We start from the raw sequence: 15,044 nt of genomic DNA on the forward strand, positions 1-15,044 counted from the left end.
GTAAGAGCTCACAGGGCACACACAGCACTGGGAACTCCCAGCTCTACCGCTTTGCATTACAGCAGAAAATGGCAGGGTCATCCCAACATGGAGATCAAAATGCATTAACTTGCACAGGATGGTAATCTCCATGGTATCAATTAGACCTTTCTAATTGTGTGGAAAACAGGGAGGTTTTCATCCTGTTGCATAGACGTCATCCTGATTCCAGCTCCTACAGTCTCTTAGCTCTAGACTGTTTTGGTTTTAAAATTAGCAATATTAAACAACAGTGGGCCGTTAAAAACACCACAGCCAGTGCATGTGACTATGGCTACTGAAAATGTTCTCTTTTTCAATTCTGATTAATATAAATAAGCATATTTATTTAGCAGGACTTTTTTTTGATTGCATGGGTGACCATTTGAGGGCACATTAAGATTTTTTCCATCAGAACATTTAAACTGTAAGAGTTTTCAAGTGTTTTTTAGAGGACCAAGAAGTCACCAGTAAATACTCTGAGTGGAGAAATCAGTAACTCTGTCAGGTACTCACCATAAGCAATCAAGTCACCTTTAGCTCTCTGCCCCCACCTAAGCTCATCATGACACTGAAGTTCCAAGGGGAAGTGATGGGGAAGTTATGCTGAGATTAGAGGAAATGAATAATGAATAGCTTAGTGTTAGATAAACAAAGTATTTGTCTTGTGGCCCCTACCAAATCCTCCACTGCGATGCACGCCATGATCACAGTGCCTTTCTCTTTAAAGGGCAGAATAAAAGGAAGGACACATTGGTAGATAAGTGTGCAGAAATTTTATATTTTATGTGCTTTTATAACCTTTAAGAGGTATTCTAATACAATTTTTAAGAGAGAATAAAATAAAATTCAACTAATATACTCTCAGAAGTTCCTTATGGGAAAAGATTTCTCTCAAAAGAATGACCTTCATAATGGAACAAGTTTTCATAGCAGCAGATACTGTAAGTCAAGATGATTTTCTTTGAGAGCATGCTATCAAATGACCTACACACGAAGGACAGGCAGGGCGACCTGACAAACCAGGAAGCATTCTACCTGCAGGTGGGCTGTCCCTCTGGGAGCTGATTCTATGAGATGAAGAAGTTTGAAGCCCAATGCGGAGTCAAGAGAAGTTTCAAAGGATGAGTTAAATACATACCACTGTGCCTTATAAAAGTTAAGATAGCTTAACATGAATAAACGATTTGCATCAGAGCCTGGGTTTCTTGGAAGTCTGACGTAGCTTTATGTGAGGCAAGATAAGTAGGGTGAGTTCATAAATGAGTCAAATTGCATTTGCTTGCTGAAATCAAACAACGCAACAGAGGCATAGCATGAAGAGGACGTCGAACCAAATATGTCCCCACAAGTCACAACATTTCCCCTATAATATCACACCAGTATTACAACTTAACACCTAAAATTCGGGGGGGGGGGGTAAGTGAATATAACTCACTGAGTGATGAGTAAGGATGGAACAGGATACATCATGACTGTACATAAAATCAGCTACTCAACTTTGGAAACACAAGTCGCCCTTCTATTCCTTCTAAGGTAATGTAAAATTGTAAATATTCTGTCAAGATAGAAAGGAAAACCCAGGCAAAGTGGGAATGATATCTCAGAAAAAGATCTAAAACAGGCATCAGAATTGTGCCCTCGTTCAACCCCTTTCTCCTATAGGCTGCATCCCTTGACAGACATTGCAAATGGGCGGAGTCCTTGCGCTCCCCGGTTAGGAGCACTGGTAATGATTTCCTATCATTTGCTCAATTAGCCATCATCATACATTAGCAGAGAGGATACTCTACACATTTATTAAGGCAGCAGGACGCCGCAATGGTTTAATTCAGAGTCTCAGAAATGGAAATATTCCTTTAGAGCAAAACTAGTCGTGTAAACTTGGCCCAGACTTTCCGATCTCTTCTGTGAGAAGACAGAAGGTGAGTCAATGCAGAGGAAGAGGGATGGATCAAAGATGGGGCTAAGAGTCTAGTCACATTCCAATATGTCATTTGCCTTCTAGTCTTACTTCTCCAATCTTGGGAGAACTAATGTTGTGAGAACTGCAAAGGACCAAGGAGGTAATTCTGAGCCCCGGGCAAGGTGGGCAGATTCCAAGGGTTTAAACCAGCACTCAAACAATGTGCTGTGGGGCTGTGCAATGCAGTCTGGCAAGGTGTGCCACTGACTACCAACTTCAACCTCCACCTCGCTCAGAACAGCCAGTGATCAAATGCTGGGAAACTGCCCTGCTCCTGGGGACATCCTGTATAATCACATCTCACCAGGAGATGCAGGTTCACTGTGCTTTCCTAGTTCCCCACAGGGGGAGTCAATGCCTGCAGCACATGCATCGCTCGACATGACAAGCTGGGTTCCCCAGTGGAAAGCAAGTGGAAGATACCTGCTTCAGAGACCACATATCAAGAGAAGGGAAGGGCAGGCAAGAAGTTCCTCGAACCAGCTGTCCGAAGTAGGAAGATGCTCAGAGAAACTTTAAAAACACTGGGTTCTGGGTTCTATGACTGGACTTTTTTTTTAATTAAAAAATATTTTTATTGATTTCAGAGAGGAAGGGAGAGAGAGAGAGATAGAAACATCAATGATGAGAGAGAATCACTGATTGGCTGCCTCCTGCATGCCCCCTACTTGGGATCAAGCCCACAGGCATGTGCCCTGACTGGGAATCAAACTGTGACCTCCTGGTTCATAGATTGAAGCTCAACCAGTGAGCTACACCAGCTGGACATCAAAGTAATAGATGTAAGTTTATGATACATTGTCTTTCCTTTATACCAGTATTTCCCCATTTTTCTTAACCCATTCACAACTGACAGTGAGAAATCTCATCCTCCAGTATCAGTATCATCACCCAGGCTGAGAACCACCAATAAACATAAAACGTGAGTCTTTCTGGTGCCATTATTAACACCAATGTGATTTGTATTTTAAACATTTCAATCTTTATTTGAAAGCCACACAGATTCTACCTTTCATTTGGTTACCCAAAAGGCAGAAGTATGACGATCCATGACAAGCTATTAGAGACACACTTGCCTTTGAAAACATATCAAATGAACTGTTAAGACAAACTTCTCAGAATAGAATTCCTTACTTAGAAATATAATCATCTAAAACCAAAAATTCATTCTACTTAAATCCAATTCCAAGCTCCAAGTGTAAAAGCCAGGAGCTGGGATAATTATACACTTTTCCATGGAAAGCCAGTGAGCTGCAAATAGCCCTTGTGTACTAATCCTCAAAGATTCAAAATCCTCTGTAGTGTATCAATGACACACTGACAAGTGAAATAACTCAAATTTCATCATTTAACTTAATTACTGAGCTAGAAATGCTAACGGCAACATCCATCATGTAGGATTTCCTCAAAGATAAGAGTAACTCTGCTTCCTACTCACTCTCTAGCTAATCTTTTCTTTCATCTCATCTCTCGTCAAAGTAGGAGTCACGTCTCTACTATGCATTACGTCTACAATTCGAAAAAAGACTGGAGATAAGAAACGAGGTAGCTTCAGGTTCAAGAAAAAGCAACGCTCTATTGTGAAACATGAATTTCTGAGGTGATTTCATTCTCAATCCTGTAGCTTAAGTTATATTCACGTGGAAACATCCATGTCCTTCATGGATAGATGGCGTCCCACTGAGGCCCATACTTAGGAGACCGGATTTGTGCTTTCTCTGTGCCTTTATAAATAGAAGCAGCCACATTCAAAGTCACACTGAGATTTTTCAGAAGCTTTCCTTCCTATTTTCTAGAAAAGAGGGGCTGTAGAAACTACATTCTGAATATTCAAGCTCCAGATAACTTAGATTTATCAACCTTAGAACATTTGGGAGTAACTATCAACTTCCCCAAAACACAAACCAAAATCAACTTACCAAGTTGCAGATTATATTCTGGTCTGTCTGCATTGTAAATAAGGGAGTGTCCTGGGGCTGAAAATCAAGGAGAAAATAAAAGATTAAAAGTATTAAGGTTCTAGCTAATTTTCTATAAAACAACGAAGATATCATTTAAATTAGTTCTCATTAACTGTGTCAATAAGCACACTATAAAGTTTTAAAAAGTCTCTTTGTATTATAGTCAGAAAAGCAAAAAAATGAAAAGAGTAATTTTAACAGTAGTTATTCTAAATATAAATCTGAGCTAGCAGAATACGAGGCTATGACAAGAGACATTAAATAAAGGGCAGTGTCCTCAGGGGTGTCTTTGGTCTGCAGCTTGTCCTCTGGACATCTATACCGACTTAGAATTTAGTGGCTGTAAATCACAAATTTAAACTTTTCAAATGTTGGAAACTCAATCTTATTATCATACCTCAGTGTGACTTCTACAGGTTAATGATGAGCCATAACTTAAAAAACTTCAAGACTTGGGCACTAATAGCATTTATATCTTAACTATAATATTGCCACAGATTGTCCGGATGGCTATGGTGGAACAATATCAGAGGAAGGGCATGAAGCAGAGGGGAGGGGAGAACTGTGGAGGAAGGACGATGAAAGTGTTTTTATGTCCTTACCTTCCAGAGAATGAGTCAATAGATAATGCTTCAGAAATCAAAGAGTAACATTATAAGAAAGTCATGCATCCATATGGGGGGGAGGGGGGTGGGGGATGTGAAACCATCTGTTAAAAAAATGTGGCGAAATATTTACCTCTAAGAAGCACGAAATGGAGAGGGAATATGATGATCAGGAGTTTTTAAAGAAAAAACTCTTATAGCCCCACCTGTGTGGCGCAGTGGTTGAGGGTTGACCTATATGACCTGGGAGATCAAAGTTTGATTCCTGGTCAGGGCACATGCCCAGGCTATGGGCTCGATCCCCACTAGGGGGCGTGCAGGAGGCAGTTGATCAATGATTCTCTATCATCATTGATGTTTCTATCTCTCTATAACACTCCCTTCCTCTCTGAAATCAATAAAAATATTTTAAAAAGAAAAATAACACTTATAAAATTTTGCACTCTTTAAGTTATAACTGATAAAAATAAAAATTTTTAAATGAGAAATGAATAATTCCTATGACTCAAACTTTCAAGAGTTGTATGCAGATGGAAGCAATGCACAATCCTTTATGTTTGTCTCTATCTGTATTTGGGTGTGGGTGTGTGTGAGTGGGTTTTATCTTTTTATAGGTAACATGGGGGAAAGTAATCAAACTTCTGAATGAAGAAATTCTAACTGTTAAAATTTGAAATTTTTCATGTCTAATATTCTGAGACAAAGCAGTAATCACAGACAAGCTTCTGTTTGAAGTCTCCCTTCAAGGTTTCCAGACCTTAATCCATGAGCTCCATAGCCAAGTGGTCTTGCCTGTTATATGGGTTACAGCTGTGCATCTGTCAGGACATATACAGTGAATGGGACCGTCCGTCTTGTGGCTCCTCTCCCATGAATTTGCAAGGAAAATACTGCCTTAGAGAGCCAACCTATGATATCTGATCTTCCACTTGCTCCTTTCTGGAGAACCATTGAAGAGGGATGGTTCTGTGTAGTATGTCTCATATGAATCTTTATAAAAAGGCTCCTAAAATGTATCATATTTTCTAAAAACCAATTTTATCAGTTCAAAAGGATCCCATCTCCTCTTTTCAAACAGTTGAACCTAGTGGATCTCTCAGATCAGGCCAACTTCTAGTTTCTAGTAGAGGAATCAGTAGAAGGCAGGAGCCCACAGTAGAGCTAACCATATTAACGATAGCTAATTACAATCATGGAAGACTCAATATGTGCTAGGCTGCTGGACATATCCCGTTTAATAGTCAAAACACCCGTACAATGTTGAAAATACTACTGTTTCCATTACTGAATTTGTAAGTAGTGGAATTTTGTGCTGACACAATCATTACGCCATACCAGTGACACTAAGGTCCTTGTTTTAAAAATTTGCATTATTCTCAACAGATGGATTTTGCCAGCAAGTTGATTACTTACCTGGGTGAATCCATTAAATGAACCATCAGAAGCCTAAACAGAAATAGAAATCAGAGTACATTATTTTTTCATCAATTTTGTAGGATCAGTGAATGCCCATTAGATAAGTTGGAAAATAATGACCACCATAATTTTTAAAATAATATAAGAGGTGTAAGTGCTTAGGAAATGTAAATGGCTGAACTGTATTATTTTAAATAGGCTGACCAGAAAAAAGAAAGCTATTTTTACAATTAATGCTGGTGTATGGCTCAGTGCTAACAAAAACCCACTTGCTTAATAATGAGAAGATTATTCTGGAGAAGAGCCATAAGGGATTAAATAGCTCTTTTTTTCCAGGATATTGATAGACTCTAAAAGAGGTATTTTTAGTATTTTTCTAACACATCATTTTGTTAGATTTTTTTATGACACCTGTCACTAGATTCTATAGTTTTAGGCTTGGCTAGAAACATTTCATGTGTACTTATTGGGGTAACCACTTAGAAACAGTAAATTAGTATGTTCTACATATTTTTCATAATTGAACAGTAAAAATAAAAATTAAACAGAGTAAACGGATAAATAGACTTTCATTAATTCCAACATAATCATTGTTTTTCTTGTTCTTTCTTTTTTTAAATATATTTTTATTGATTTCAGAGAGGAAGGGAGAAGGAGAGAGAGAGAGAAATATCAATGATGAGAGGAATCATTTATTTGGCTGCCTCCTGCATGCCCCCTACTGGGGATCGAGTCCACAACCCGGGTAATTGCCCTTGACAGGAATCAAACCTGGGACCATTCAGTCTACAGGCCAATGCTCTATTCACTGAGCCAAACCAGCTAGGGCGCTTTCTTTCTTTCTTTGGTCAACCTATTTGTGTTTGGTTTGCACAGATTTCAGGAGGTAAGAGGTACATGAATGACAGTCTGTCAGGGAGACAGGCAGGCCTCAGAGAAGACAGTGATGGACAATGAAGTGGGCAGGAAACATAAGGAAAAATAGAACCTACAGAAGTCTTTGTCTAGTCTATACTACATACTAGGTAAGTACCTCTTCTTTATCAGGCCCAATTTCTTGGTACAACAATCCATATCTCTGATTAGCAATTTCATCTTCAGATAAATCTGAGTTGTTGTTGCCATCATCTTGGGGACTAGTAGAAGTCTCGGTGCTAACATTCTGGGAGGTTCCCAGAAACAAAAGTCTAACTGTCTCTTGGCTTTGTTCCCAGCAGCTATCAATGGCTTGTTCCTCACATACATCTGCCAGTAAGTCCACTTGCAGCCCTTTCTTGCTCTCAACTATATCTAAATGTTCCCAGAATTTATCTAAGCCTCCCATATCACGGATAAGCCAGTGGTTAATAGAATCAAGACAACTGGCAAATCCACTTGCTTGTCCATCTGGTCTACCAGAGAATTCCAATATATCCATATTATTCATTGCTGAATCCAAAGTTGGCTGCAAGATTTGACCTGGATCTGTTCCCCAAGGGTCTGTTTTCGCGATTCGTGGCAAGTTAATGGTATGACTACAGTTCCCAGTCACTGTACTTGCAGACCCCTCTATTAATGAATCTTCTGCCTTACACAAACACCAGTCTCTTCTGTTTACATTCATCTCCAGAGCATAATTAAGATCTGTCCTAGACCGAGCTGCCAATTCATGTTTCATTGATAAATGAGCAGCCTGATTTCCACCCCTATCATCTTCAGGTGCATGTAACACAGGCTCACATTGAATCTCTTCAGCATCTGTACCCCGCTGTGCTGAATGGTATATCATAGCCTGGTTAGGAGGGTCTACTAAATTTTTCTTTATATCTTTTCTAGATAAATCCCATCCCTCAGGACTGGCATCTTCAATATTAGGCTCAGAGTCTGTCTGGAGAGGCAGATTCAAACAATCTGTGTGATTGCCAGGCGTGCCTCCAGAGCCTTCTATAATTTCACAGTTACTTGTTATTACTTGAATCCTCTCATCCAGCACTTTGTCTCTGTCAGTAAATTCATCTGCCATGTCTTTTTCTGATATGTCAATTTTCTCAAAATGCCTTTCATTGATCTTTACAATTTCCTTACACCTAACTCTTAGATCTTTCCTAGGTTCCTCTTCACTGATTTTTAAGGTCTCCTGGTCTCGCTTTCCTATTGTCTTAAGAAGATCAACCATCCCGCTTCCTGTACTTTCACACGCTTTCTCTTCACATCCCTCTGTACCTTCTCGTGTCTTGATAGCAATAGCTCCAATGTCTACCTTTCCACATGTCTCCACACCTGCCCACACAGAATCTTCTGTCTTCTGTTTCTCTTCCTCTTCTTCTGACTTCTTAAGATCTTCTTGACTTTCGTTGATGAGGCCACCGGTTTCCATGGCTGGCATCTCTGAGTCAGGTAAGTCATAAGGCTGCTCCGTTTCCATACAAGCAACAATGGCACATTCAGCCTCAGGCATGGGCTTTGGGGACAGTTGTCCATCTCCGCATGGAGGGGCTGGCCCTGGGACATGCTCCCCCTGTTCAGCTACAGTGTGCCCGTCAGCAGACGGAAACATCCCGGTGGGTAATCCCATGTCTTGCTCTGCTTCAGAGAGACATGCAGAGTCTTCCTGAGACCCACCGTACGTAGTTTTCTGGCTGACTCTCTCTGTACTAGCATCAGGGCCCCAAATAAATGCGCCTAGGTCAATCTGAGATCTTTGAATTTCTTCGGCCAACCCACTCTCTGGAGTTTCCTCCAAGACCAGGTTACACAAGGAAAGACTTTTTGAAGAGTCAGTCTTTAGAGTATGCAGAACAGCAAAGGAAAAAAAAAACACAAGATGAAATAGATCATGGTAAGAGTTGATGAGAAACACAGAGTTCTTTAGTAGAGTAGCACCAGTTACACAAAACTAGAGAGTATTAAATTAAATAAGTGGCTTAAGGTTACATCTGTGACTAGCAATGCCACAGGAAAAAAAAAAAAAAGCTTATTGTAGGTAATATACCATGTATATAATGCAGATTAAATTTTTAAAAATCCAGAATTTTCTGGATATTTACCTACCGGCTGGACCAAATCAGCGCTTGTCTGTATAAGTAAAAAAAAAAAAAAAAAAAAAAAAAAGTAATAATAAAAATCGTAAGACAAGAGAAAAAAAATTGCTCATACATTAAAATCCCATGCTCTCCAGAGTCAATGTTCTGCTAACGGCTGTGGCTTTCACTGGTTTGAGATGAAATTTTATTGGAATGAGTTCAGTCCCAATACTGTCGAGATTACCAGTATACCACTGAAACATACAGAAGGCCTCTGCCATTTTCTAGTATCAGCAACGTTTTATGGCTATTCCATGACTGTTGCTCTAGCAGCCTCTGAAATACAAAGTTTCCCATAAATCAGCATGAGAACAGCAGCAAGCTCTAGCAACCACGAAATTACCCAGCACCACCTGCTCTGACACAATATCAGGGTAAAGTCTTCCCCAACCAGCCTGCACTTGGTTCTGCCTTTGAGGTGGTTTTTGGATGGAGGATGATCTGATACTAGCTACTCTGCCTGGAGGATTCTCCTCAGGTTCTCCCCACATCCTACGAGCTTTGTCTGGATATAAAGAAACAACACTGGGGAGTGGAGAGGACCAAGAAACGGAGTAATTATGTCCAGGGAGCTATTATTTCGCAATCTTGTCACTTCTACCATTTCTAGCAGGTTTGCCCTCCAAAATAGTCAATATTCATTACAGAAGATACTTTCTCCCTCACCATATCCTTTTCAGGCAGGGAAAGAAAAATATGATATAGCTCCAAGTAAAGATATGAAATACTGGAATAACAAAAAAGTAGCATTTTCCTCTTACTCTCCATGAAAATTAACACACAGTTGAGACTAGAATCCAAATGTCCTGAATACCAATCCATGCATCCCTTTTTGCAAATATACAAGTCAAACATAGTATAGCTCTTGTCTTAAGAGCTTCCCCTGATGCTTTAAGGATCCTACGTAGACTATAACCCTGCTCCCGCGGCAGGGACTGGGATAGCCAGCGTTTTGTTTTTAGGGAAGAAAGTAGCAATGCCACTTTGGAAGCCCACAGGCTCATGAAGAGCTAGATCTTCCAAACTTTCCTGTTGCTGTATCACTAAAAAAAACAAAACAAAAAAACAACAACATGAAACTCAAGTTGAGTTCCAAAGACGAAATGACCAGAGCTGTTCTAAGACAGCGTAGTAGACCAAGGCTCCAGCCCGAGGGATGTGCGGCTCTGTATGGGTGTAGCCAATCTTCTAATTTCATACCACAGAGGCTGCCATCACAAAGCTCTGTTTGCGCCTTTTCTCAGCTCTGAATTCTGGAAGCACACATCCTTGCACTTCTACCTTTTATTGATACATCCAGACACTGGGCTAAATATTCTACAAACAGTATCTCTCTCAATCCTCACATAACACTCTGCAGTAGGTATCATAAGGTAGGTATCCCTTACTCTACAGATGAGAGAAGCTGAGGCTGAAAGACTTTTAGAAATTGCTCAAAGTCCTATTGCTATAAGTAATAGAGTCTGGACTCAAATCCAGGGTTGTCTGGCTCTGAAGCTCAAATTCTTATTGATTATGCTTCATTAAAAAGAAAAATGGGGCCCTAGCCGGTTTGGCTCAGTGGATAGAGCGTCAGCCTGTGGACCAAAGGGTCCAGGGTTCGATTCCAGTCAAGGGCACATACCTCGGTTGCAGGCTCCTCCCCAGCCCGGGCCTGGTTGGGGCTCATGCAGGAGGCAACCAATCTATGTGTCTTTCTCACATTGATATTTCTCTCTATCTTTTCCTCTCTCTTCCACACTCTCTAAAAGTCAATGGAAAAATATCCTTGGGTGAGGATAAAAAAGAAAAGAAAAGAAGAGAAAATGGTTCCCTATGCAGAGTAGCCAATGCTTTACGTTTTCCCATTTATACTTTTCTTGGGCTCTATAGGCAATAACAAATGTGCACATCCTTCACTACAGCATTTCTAGCCACCAACAATCCCAGGAAGAAGCATAAAGGGGCATCTCAAACTCTTGCTCATCCAGGAGTCTGGCACATGGGCATCCTTTTCCTCACCGTTATTTCTAGTGCTGGTAATACCTGGGACCATCAGGGGACTCCATCCTTGTTTAATTCCATTACAGATGAAATAAAATATAACAAGGTTGCTAAATTTCCAGGGACCCAGATACATCAACATATAGAATTCTTAGCACTCTTACCGTCCATAAGTCCCAGGGCAATGTCTGAAAGCAAAGAGACAAAAATACTGTTAGTATACAAATCCCACGCATGTAACAATTACTGAGATGATAAATGTTCTTGAAATAAAATAATAAGCATTTTGAAGCATTTAGGATAGCACTGTTCAATACAACACTCTTCGGTGATAACAACGTTCCCCATCTGTGCTGTCCAATATGGTAGCCACTAGTCACACGTGGCCTCTGTGAACTTGAAGTGTGCTAGTGTAACAGAACCAAATTTTTCATTTTACACAATTTTATTTTATTTAAATTTAAACAGCTAAATGTGCCTCGTGCTACCATATTGGATAGCGCAGTTCTACCAATACGCCTTTTGCTACACAAGTAGGAAACCTTATCTGAAACATGGTGAATGGGATTACTTTAATACACACACATATTAAATGATGTAAACAAGGTATCTAGATACCAGTTTATCACTTCTTCGAGGAAATGTGCAGATCCTAATAATTGCTAATGCTATTTCCTCTTTCCCCTACACCCGTGGTCGGCAAACTGTGGCTCTCGAGCCACATGCGGCTCTTTGGCCCCTTGAGTGTGGCTCTTCCTAAGTCTTAAGAGTACCCTAAATAAGTTAATAACAATTTATCTACCTAGATAGTTTAAGTTTAAAAAATTTGGCTCTCAAAAGAAATTTCAGTTGTTGTACTATTGATATTTGGCTCTGTTGACTAATGAGTCTGCTGACCACTATATTCTAGATGAGCCTCGACTGGGCTGACTGGGCACTTCAAGTCTCTGCCACGTATCTGTTCCATGCCAGTAGCTACCTCAGGAATGTCCTCATGGAGATGACAGAAACACAAGAGTGAGCAAGGCCTCTCGAGGTATAGACTTAGAAGCAGCATACTTGCACTTCTGCTTCATTCTATTACCCAAAGCCAGGCACATGGTCAAGTCCAGAGACAGAGGCAGAGGACACTACAAAGTTAAATGCCCAAGGGGGTGGATGCAGAGAGGGTAAAAGATCATTCAACCCATCAGCAAGACCTATCAATTCTACCTTAGAAATACTTTCCACACCTGTCCAATACTCCTTCTATCTTATTGCTCCCACCACTTCAGTTCACCATGATCTTTCTTACCTATCACCACCTGACTGCTCTGTCCAAATCTTTCTTGTCCATTCCTTCCCAGACCATTCTCAATGCAGCAACGAGAGTAAACTTAAAAAGAAAACCTGCTCTGACCACTCATTTAATTAAGTCTGCCAAATGGTTTCCTATTGTTCTCAGGATTAAGGTGAAAATCCTGAGTAAAGCCTGAATTGTTTTCAATTTTCAATTGAGAGGTTATTTTAAAGCAAATAGGTGGACCTGGTGAAAGGGAGAAAGAGTGAAGAGGGAGTGGGGGAAAGAGAGGCTTTGTAATGACTTCCATGTGAGGACAGCCTGGGACCCCTGTCTCCAACCTCATCTCCTTCCATCCTTTCTTTCACTTTATGGTTGGAACACATCATAATTCCCCACCTTGTACACTATTTCAAGCCTCTGGTGTCTTACTTGGACTGCTCTGTGCCCAAGTAGAGAAGTAGAGGTCTTTATACCTCCTTTTGGTACCCCTTGAAAACCCTCTGCCTTATGCCCTAAAAATAAAAAAAAGAGAGAGGAGAAGAGTGCAGATTGGTTTGGCTCAGTGGATAGAGTGTTGGCCTGTGAATTGGAGGGCCGGCAGTTCGATTTCAGCCAAGGATGAGGGGGAGGGGCTTTTTGGAGAGGAGAGAGGGAGGAGCTTTTTGGAGAGGAGAGAGGGAGGAGCTTTTTGGAGAGGAGAGAGGGAGGAGCTTTTTGGAGAGGAGCAGGTTTTTGGAGAGGAGGAGGCTTTGACTGAACCCACGTGCTTGGTGTGAGCCTGTTCTCACTGCACAGCCTGGTTGGTGTCTGGGTTAGCATCTACCTGTACAAGCCTGTAACCACAGCCTTTTCTGCCCATGTCTTTGTGACTAGAACTAATCCATGTTTATGTACTTGTTTTGAATCACTAAATGCGAACAGCAAGTTAGAGAATCTGGCACTCCCATCTTAAGAACAGGACAGTTTCCAGATGGGACTACAGATGTCTCCGTTAGAGTTTGCACTACAGAACGGAGGCCCTGTGGTTCTGACTGAACCCACGCGCTTGGTGTGAGCCTGCTCTCACTGCGCCGCCCCGCCCGCCCTGCATCTCTGCACAGCCTGGCTGGTGTCTGGGTTAGCATCTACCTCTACAGCATCTACCTGTACAATGACAGAGAGGGAGAGTAAAAAACAGCTCCACTGAAAACCACAGGTATGCATACAGGGACTCCTTTGCATTGAATATGCATTTTCTGATTATCCAGGTGGTTTAGGTTTTCTTGCTTTATAGCCCCTTAAAGCTCCTAACAGCATAATGCAGACTGTATTTTCTCCAAAGGAAGGCAGCAATGTAAAACGTCACGTTCATCAAGCCTTGGGATCATGAAAGGGTGTGTTAGCTTGTGTGCACACAGCAGAGCTCACAGGCGAGGTGTTCTGCTAGCAGCAAGAACATCGATTGAAAACATGGGATCAGGTGATGGGAATGGAGGTCACTTTGAGTGAAGGGGAAAGGAGGCAGCAGAATTGCGCAGCTGTGTTCCTTATGTTACCTCAGCCTAAGACTTCCTAGCAAAGGAGGAGAGCTGTGATTAGAGCTGGATCACAGGACAACTCCACAGTGTGGTGATTCAATTATTACAGCCGCTGGGAAGCCAGGACAGTTGCACAGTGGCACACACAACTTTCCTAGCTGCATAATGCTTTTTCTCCAGAATCAAGACTTTAAAGATTTAACCAAGGTCACCTTTTTTAAAAATTCTGAAAGAATCTTAGTCCTAGATCCACACAAAGTCCCACAACTTATGGATTCATTTAATCATGAGTTGATATAAAAGAGGCGTCTCTCGATTCAAACTTGCAGACAGAAATGCTGTGGGATCTCACCCACTAACCGCCACAGCATCCACTGCAGAACTTTCCCTTCTGCACTAAAGTAATGAACACCAGAGAGTAAGGCCGAGGAAGCCCATGATTTCTGCTGGCTGTCTGCACAAGAGCTCCGAGAAGGAAGTATTCTGGCCACCAAGACAGAACCGTCGAAGGTACTCTGAATAATCACTCTGAGATAGATGACTCCTGGGCAAACTGGAATGCATGGTTATTCCAGCTCTAGACAGAGAAAGCTAATGGTAGAGGGAACTTTAGAATAATTGATATTGATAAAGTTTCCATTTTACCCTTCCTTCCCAGCTTATTAAAATTTATGGAATATCGTCTCCAAACACCATACAAACCACTTCATACCTGAGACATGGGTGAGTGGGTCGCTCCAGCAGAACCTGCAGAGGCTACCTCAGGCTTGAAAGGGTCAAAGTCCAGATCCAACAGAGTCTCCTCTTTCTTCACCTCAGGGACTTCATTCTGTTCAAACAAAACAAAACAAAATATGCACAGCCTGAATCTGATAAGACTTCATCATATAACCCACATAATCCTCTAATATCAGTCAATATTCCAATGGCAGTTTACTGTTTAGGTGGCTCATCCACATGCTCCCAGAGTCACTAGCTACATGTGATGAAAGGGGAAATAACCAACTCTGGCCAAGGAAAACCTGAGATGCCCAGGAACATGGCCCAGGTTTCAGTTGCTGTCCTTTGCCAGCTCCAAGTTCAGCCAACATAGAGAATGTCTGAGAGGTGTATCCTATTGCCACAGACCTAAGGAATCTTCTTGTCTGCTAGTTCCTATATCTCAGGTCAAGAATTACAGATGATCAGATGGATAAAATGGGCCAAGGCATCAACTCATTACAGGAACTCACAG

At 41.3% G+C, this 15,044-nt stretch overlaps 1 protein-coding gene across 2 annotated transcripts in view; it reads right to left on the bottom strand.

The window, feature by feature from the left end:
- AMPH (amphiphysin) overlaps positions 1-15,044 on the bottom strand; it is a 146,604-nt gene that overhangs the window by 21,200 nt on the left and 110,360 nt on the right. The window contains exons 12-16 of one of the 2 annotated variants that reach the window (XM_081101825.1): positions 14,523-14,639; positions 11,176-11,199; positions 8,997-9,020; positions 5,964-5,996; positions 3,904-3,960 (exon numbers count right to left, since the gene is read on the bottom strand). In XM_081101825.1, coding sequence (XP_080957951.1) covers positions 3,904-3,960; positions 5,964-5,996; positions 8,997-9,020; positions 11,176-11,199; positions 14,523-14,639 — 255 coding nt within the window. The remainder of the gene's footprint in view (positions 1-3,903; positions 3,961-5,963; positions 5,997-8,996; positions 9,021-11,175; positions 11,200-14,522; positions 14,640-15,044) is intronic. The other variant, XM_081101826.1, reaches the window with a different exon arrangement.

This window comes from Myotis nattereri, assembly GCF_964212035.1.
Source record: "Myotis nattereri genome assembly, chromosome: 11".
Lineage (NCBI taxonomy): Eukaryota > Metazoa > Chordata > Mammalia > Chiroptera > Vespertilionidae > Myotis > Myotis nattereri.